General features: G+C 44.3%; 1 protein-coding gene across 1 annotated transcript; it reads left to right on the top strand.

Annotated features, from left to right (window-relative positions):
• The first annotated feature begins 203 nt into the window (after positions 1–203).
• On the top strand, positions 204–1,234 carry gnrh3 (gonadotropin-releasing hormone 3). Its single transcript, XM_061285377.1, has 3 exons — positions 204–341; positions 784–864; positions 1,178–1,234. The coding sequence occupies exons 1-3, from the start codon at positions 204–206 to the stop codon at positions 1,232–1,234; spliced, it is 276 nt and encodes a 91-aa protein (XP_061141361.1).
• Positions 1,235–7,099: the final 5,865 nt, after the last annotated feature.

The raw sequence follows: 7,099 nt of genomic DNA, 5'->3' as shown, positions 1-7,099 counted from the left end.
CTCCATTAGCACCATTAGCATGTGAATGTGTCACACCTGCGGAGAAGGGATTATAATCCTGGTGCCTATAAAAAAAAAAGTTCGGTCTTGTTGCAGCACATGCTAACGAGGCTAATCGAAAGGTGAGTGGCTCGGGTGGGCTCTGTATCGCGATCTTTTCCGCTGATGTGATGTGGGTGATTGTTTTCGTGCAGAAAGCCACGATGGAGGTCGGTCGCAAAGCGGTGGCGCACGTGTTGCTGATGGCCTTGTTGCTCCAGGCGGCCTCGGCCCAGCACTGGTCGTACGGATGGCTGCCGGGCGGCAAGAGAAGCGTGGGCGAGCTGGAGGCCACCATCAGGGTCAGTTGAGTCGCACACTTCAATTTTGAATGATTTGTGTATTCTTGTTTTAGTGTGGAATTGTTAATATTGTTATTTTACCTTAGAGTGCATTCTATTTATTTTTTTTATACAATTTTCAAACATTTTATGTTTTAGTTTCAATTTATTTACTATTTTATTTTTAGGGTCATTGCATCTTTTGTGGGGGATTATTTTCACATTTTTTACATCTATTTTTGTTGTGATTACATTTTATTATTTAAATCCCTATGTATTTTGGTTTTCTGTTTGATTTTTGGTTTTCCAGATGTGTATTTTATTTTTTGAACTCTGGTTATATTTTAATTTTTTTTTTTTTTATTATTTGACTTTGACTGTTTCACTTTTTTATTTTTAAATACACTTCTTGTGTTCATACTGAGCTTTCACCCTTGCCACTTGTGTTGCACTTACTTTGTAGATGATGGGTACAGGGGGCGTGGTGTCTCTTCCCGAAGAGGCGAGTGCCCAAACCCATGAGAGACGTCGACCATACAATGTAGTAAGTGTTTATTATACATAATTGATGGCGGATGTCTCCCTCAATTGTGCAATATTAATGTACACCGCAGCAGAGTTGCGCCGCTCGGCTCCTCGAGCAGCTGCCACAGTATACAAAATGCTCAATTACCTTGTTTTTTTAAATGTCATTTTTCCTTGTCTCTTTTTTGGGCCGTCGTTAAATATATGAGTAGCCCCCCCACCCCCACCGCCGCCTCTCTTACATTGACTTAGGCTTTTGCAAATATGCTCTGTTGAAGTGCTTACGACAAATTAAATGAAATATTAAAGAGGTCTCGTTCCAATCTCTGCAGATGGATGATGATGATTCCCATCATTTTGAGCGAAAGAAAAGATTCTCTTATAAATGAAAAGAGGGGGGGGAAAAGACAATTTACATGATTATCTACAGCAGTGATGGATACCTCCCCCAAGGGCAACACATTTATTGGACCAGTGTCATTGATAGGCATGTCTGTGGCAGTCAAACTGAAATTGTGAAATTGGAATAAACTCTTTTTGAAGCCTCATCAACTTATTTATTCAATTTAAACTGCCAAAGCGAGGCCCGGCTGTCATGTGTTCATTGGGAATGTGTAATAAAAGGAGAGGCGGGGGACAAAAAGCAACCCAACCTTTGACACCCCTTAAGTGGACAAAATTGCCTTTTTTTTTTTTTTTTGTCAAGCAGCCGCGACCGACAAGCATGACGGAGCCGTGACGGCGGCGATGCTGGCGTGACAGCAGCTGCTGATTAAGACAATTTATCACAAATCAGTGACATCACTCGACGCGTTACACTTGGCCACATTCCATTGTCATTGACACCATCTGAGCGTCGTGCCAAAGTTAAAACACGGGAATCTGGAGCGCTTTACTTTTTGGGGGGAATTTAGTACGTTTTTACATGCAAAATTAATTGTATATAGTAGAAAAGGAACATATTTGGGGGATAATAGTTAAAAATAACTTGCATAACAAACACACCGCAGAATAATCAAGCAAAAAGTCCTTGGGTACGTAAAATTACAAAAAGTACTACGGCAATAGGCTAGTTTTCAAAAAGGTATCTGAATCGCAAGTTAGCATTCGAACTGCCTGCTACTTTTTCTACCACCACGTTCATGATAACAAAAAAACACACCCCAATTTTTCCCTCCAAATCCATCGTTGAACTATTGGTCGACCTCTTTTTAGATACCGAACGTAACTCGCCCGAATCCCCCCTTTCCCTCGTTGAGCAAATTGCTGGGCTTCATTACAAAAACGTGGAATTTCCCTTTCGGGAGAGGAAGCGTATCAGCAGGGGGGCATACGTTTAAGCGAGAGAACTGATTCGGCAGCAAAACCCCCACAGACGGCGCCCCCGCGCTAATCGCCCGGTGCACGAGGGGGCCGCCATTCTTTGTCGTAAGGCGCACCGATGAACTGGCGACGCTACTGGGAAAAGTCCACGTTATGGAGGGAAAAGAAGAAGCCGGAGGAATTAAGATACATTCCATTCCAGAACAATGCGCTTTGCTCTTGCCTTATGTTGTCGACCCGCTTTTAATATTCATGCTGGTTAATTTGCATAGAAACTTCTTTGACAAAGTTACAGCAGGAAATCATGTCCGGGGCTTTTACACTCAAGTTCACAATGAGACTTTGTTGAAAAGGTAAATTTAAAAAAAAAAAAAAGATTTTTCAATTTGCCACACGTAGCAGAGGTTAATTCCTGTTTACAGATAAGACCGACATTCTTTTCAAGGTTCTGTTTAATTGCACGTAGCGACAGGATGCAAACAAAAAACCTGCCGCTATCTGTGTTGCCAAATTTGATTTAACCTCACTTTCTCCTTCGCACGGACCCCCCTAGTGGATATTCACTTTGTTTACCTCAAATTAAACTTCATATTGTTTACAGCCTGGCGGTCCCTGAACATTTTACAGCGTTTTAGGCCGGCATTTTCATTATTTATTTTTTCTAATGATTGTAGGGTTGGGATTCATTTGAATGTTCCCCCTCATCTGCATGAAAATTATATAATTAACTTTTGATTAACCAGCTCAGTTGAGTTGCCCACCCCAGCCACCCAAAGCACACGGGTGAATACTACCCAGCGCATTTTAATGACTGTTTTCCAATTGAGCGCGCGACCTTTTTCATCAAAGAGCCACAACTGGGGCCAAAAAACGGCGGCGGGGAATAATCGCGGCGAAGACAATGGCGGGCTCCCGTGTCATCCTTAAATATAACAACAAAGCACGAGGTGGCTGCAAGCCAAACGCGCCGGGCTCGCCCCCATTGTTCGCCCGCGCCGAGGTCACGTCCATTGGCGGACGGCAATGGAAAAGGGACGAGGAAACGGAGAATGGCCCATTGTTGCGTGTCCTTGCTCACAGGGAATTCCATTTACGAAGGGCGAGGTGTTCATTTTTTCATTTGAGTGCTGTTTGACACATTTAAAGTTGACATTGGGGGATTCTTTAGAATTATTCTAGTCGAACTTTTTTCTCATGAACATTTTTACTGCAAGCTTTTTATTCCAATTTAAATGTATACATGTTTTGACGCTAATTGGGCCAACACGTTCGGCAATTAGTTTGAGGCAATTTTGCTATTCGCGGTGGGAAAAGCAAAAATATGCGTAGATTTAATGACTATTAACAAAAGCACTAAATATATTTATATTCATAAATAAACCTACAATGACAAAAACACAGGTTGCTCCCCTTAAAAAGTAAACTAAGAAGGCATTTATTTTTCTTATTTTGCTGCCTTTGGATACATTTGCTCCATCCAAGGCCACATTAGCCCAGCTGTCAATCAACACAGCATCCTCTCATCTGCATAACTTTCCAACAGGTCATATCGCAAAGTTTTCTTGAAGCGCGGTGCGTAATAAAGTCAATTTCCAGGTGCTTGTTGTGGCTCCCGTTACGGACGGAATGATAATTTTCCCCCGGAGGGGTCGCGCCCGCCGCACATCAATGGCGGCCGAGTATGGGTCTTACCACATTCCCTCAGGCTACGCACCTCGTCGAAGGCAAAGTCATCTTCAGAGAACGTCTAAAATGTCGGGGAGGTCTTGAAGAGACTTGGGAAGGTGCTACTGTACGTCTTGGAGCTTATTGTCTGTGGGGAAATTTTAATTACATATTTAAACCAAAAAAAAAAACTCTTGAGCTACTACTTTGTCAAGTCCACTTTCTCCTTTCTGCTACCACTTGGCTCCACATGGTGTCACTCTTGAGCTTTTCATGCCAAGTGGCTGCCTCTCATCCATTCCATCACTTGCAGCAAACATGATGCCCCCCCACCCCACACACACACCATCACCAACCCCTCCCAAATCTCCCAAAGACTTCCATCAATCACATAAAGAGTCGTATCGCCGCTACTAGAAAGTATTCGGTACATTTTGGTGATCACAAAAAGCATCATCAAGTATTTGAGTGAAGTTTTTCACCATGTACCGTAGGCCTCGCTGCTTCTGCTGGCAGGGAAGCTTCCTGTTGTGCGCGGCTTTGATCGAGAAAGAACAACGTTAAAGCGGCGGGAAAAGGAGGAGGTGTTAAATATGAATGAATACAGCTGTGTTTTGCTGGATACGGCTCCAAAGTTATGCGAGTCAAGCTCGCTAAAGGGCCCGGAAGTGTGTTTGTGTTGTGGAAATAGGCTCTTCTTCTTGCTTCTCATTCTTGTCGTCAGACACGGGCTTTGTTAGCAAAGAGACGGGAGTCGTCCGCTTCACGGAAGACTGACACGATTTCATTCTTTTTGGTCTTGGGAACCGATGCAAAGTATCTACAGCATGTCTTATTTTTCGAGGCGATAGAAGTCAACGTTCTCCAGCTTCCCATTGGTGGCCGTGTAGGATTTTTGATAGCGACGGTTTGCTTCGACTCTAGGGAGCCGGGACTCATTTTTTAAATTCATATTGTGGCGTAAAGCTCCCATAGGGATGACGGGAAAATCAGAAAATCTGGCAATTCTAGTCTCGTTAAAAAAATAACGATTACTCAAGGAATCAGTGGTTGAAAATGATGCAACTAATGAGAAGCCGCCATTTTTTCCTCACAAGCAACACACAAGTGCGGGCGTCAAATGAACAAGCCGCTTCTTCAATAAACAAAACCAATAAAAAAGATCATAAAAGGAGAAATATTAAGATGAAGGTTCCTTCACAGCGCTACTGTCTTATTAAGAATCATTTAAAGACTCTCTCCGGTCATTTCGGAGCATGCACGCCGGCTTTGATTCGCAGCTAGCGCCGAGCCTGTGAACATTATTGGCCTCGCTAATGGGCGGCTTGGCCCGACGCGAGGGTCCGCCTCTGCTGGGAGGGCGGGCTCAGATCCTGTCAGAGAGGGGTCGCGGCTAGCCAACTGTAATCTTCAGGGTCCTCAACTCCCGCTGACCTCCATCTAACGGCAGACCCTCCCACCCCACGATGCGGCCCGCCCGCGCCACTGCCGCCTTTGGCTCACCCCTTTCTCCGTCACATTTGAGGCTCGTCCGGCCGGTCGCGGCGTGGTAGCGCGCCTTGCCCCCACGCTAATGGCAATTAGCAGCGAGGAAAAGGCCCCATCCGCGTTTTGCGAACGGCGAGCGGCATGCAATTAGCCGCAATAACGATAATGCATTGTTGGGGGAACAAAGAGGCTAAAACAGACTGGCGGTGCGACGGGGAGCGGGGTGCTAATGGTAGGGGAGCGGCACATTTGAACAGAGAGGAGACCGAATCAGAAAGATGATCAAATAGACAAAGAATTACAGTTTTTTTTCCGCCCCCTCTAATTACCCAACGCTTTCATGTGACAACCGACGGAGGCTGTTTTGAATTCAAGACAAGTCCGGTCAGTGGTCTTTAGGCCTCACACTGAGGTGAGCGCTTTTATTTCCTCAAAGTAGAAGAAAAAGTACGCATGGAGGTGATCATGCGGAGTAAGCGCCAACTTTTATTCCACATCTTGATCAGACACAAATGTTTGACTTTATGACTGTATTTAACTGGAATGTCTCACTGGATGTCTTGCTAGCCTGCAGACTTCCGTCAAGGATTTTGGATTAGAAAGTTGTGCAAACACACAAAGGGGTCGAGGGAATGTCAAATAAAATTCACTTAAAGGGTCTTGGGCATTTTAGGTCAATCTTTTGCCGTGAGTATGAGGCTACGAACTGCGTGCATACAACTTAGCTAGCAAGCTGTTCCATGAAGGATGTGAGCAGATTAGCCTATCCTATCCTATCCTATCCTATCCTATCCTATCCTATCCTATCCTATCCTATCCTGTCCTATCCTATCCTGTCCTATCCTGTCCTATCCTGTCCTATCCTGTCCTATCCTGTCCTATCCTGTCCTGTCCTGTCCTATCCTGTCCTGTCCTGTCCTGTCCTATCCTGTCCTGTCCTGTCCTGGTCCTGGTCCTGGTCCTGGTCCTGGTCCTGGTCCTGGTCCTATTTTCTACTCGTCTCATTCCTTCTTCAGAGAGAGTAGCACAATCTTCCCAGTCCACAGAAAGACACAATCCAACACGTGGCTCAATACAACTGTCCTGTCCCATTCAGTTGTATTTTCTGTTTCTTCTGCACAGGATGCAGCATTGCCTTCCAATTCCCTTTTTTGGTCAAAGCCATTGCCTAGCTCACGACTCTTCTTGCTATTCATGTAATGAAACACTTTGACAAATCTTTCCTTTTTCGGCTAAGGGATTTTTATGACTGTAATAAAATACTACTTCTGTCATAGGCCGTCATATTCTTTGCTTCGTGTCCTTTCCTCACAGGGTGTCCCGTTGCCTTCACAGTCTTAATGCGGATAAAATCCAACTATGTGATCTTATTGTTGTCTCACGTTGCCATTATGCTGTTTTGTGTTCTTTGTCTTCTCTGTTCGTCGCCTTTGATACCGTGTTCTGTTGCATTTTCAATAAATATCCATCTCGGAAAAGCTGTTCCGACATCTAAAGGGATACAGATCCACCAGACTAATCCTTCTAACGGTATGTGTCCTATTTAGTGTTTTACTGTGTCAACATGACTGCTGTGCAAAAGGCCATTAAAACAACAAAGCTTGTGGTGGCCTATGAAAATGAATTGTGTAATATGCTGCTTACAAACACAATCAAGACATTTTCACGCCGGACTTGTTAGTCTGTGCTGTCTGCGGAGCATTCTGGTGTCAAGAAACTAGGATCAAAATCAACCTCATTACTCTGATGGTAGTATAAAAATGATGTGCTTCATTCTG

This window comes from Syngnathus typhle, linkage group LG8, assembly GCF_033458585.1.
Source record: "Syngnathus typhle isolate RoL2023-S1 ecotype Sweden linkage group LG8, RoL_Styp_1.0, whole genome shotgun sequence".
NCBI classification, from domain to species: Eukaryota; Metazoa; Chordata; class Actinopteri; order Syngnathiformes; family Syngnathidae; genus Syngnathus; species Syngnathus typhle.
This window is presented reverse-complemented; position numbering and strand designations above follow the sequence as displayed.

Bases quoted from the DNA above. Each gene is read 5' to 3' on its own strand.
- gnrh3 (XM_061285377.1), top strand. From the start codon at position 204: ATGGAGGTCGGTCGCAAAGCGGTGGCGCACGTGTTGCTGATGGCCTTG. The intron at 342-783 runs GTCAGTTGAGTC...CTTACTTTGTAG, and splicing joins AGCTGGAGGCCACCATCAGG to ATGATGGGTACAGGGGGCGT. The intron at 865-1,177 runs GTAAGTGTTTAT...CAATCTCTGCAG, and splicing joins GACGTCGACCATACAATGTA to ATGGATGATGATGATTCCCA.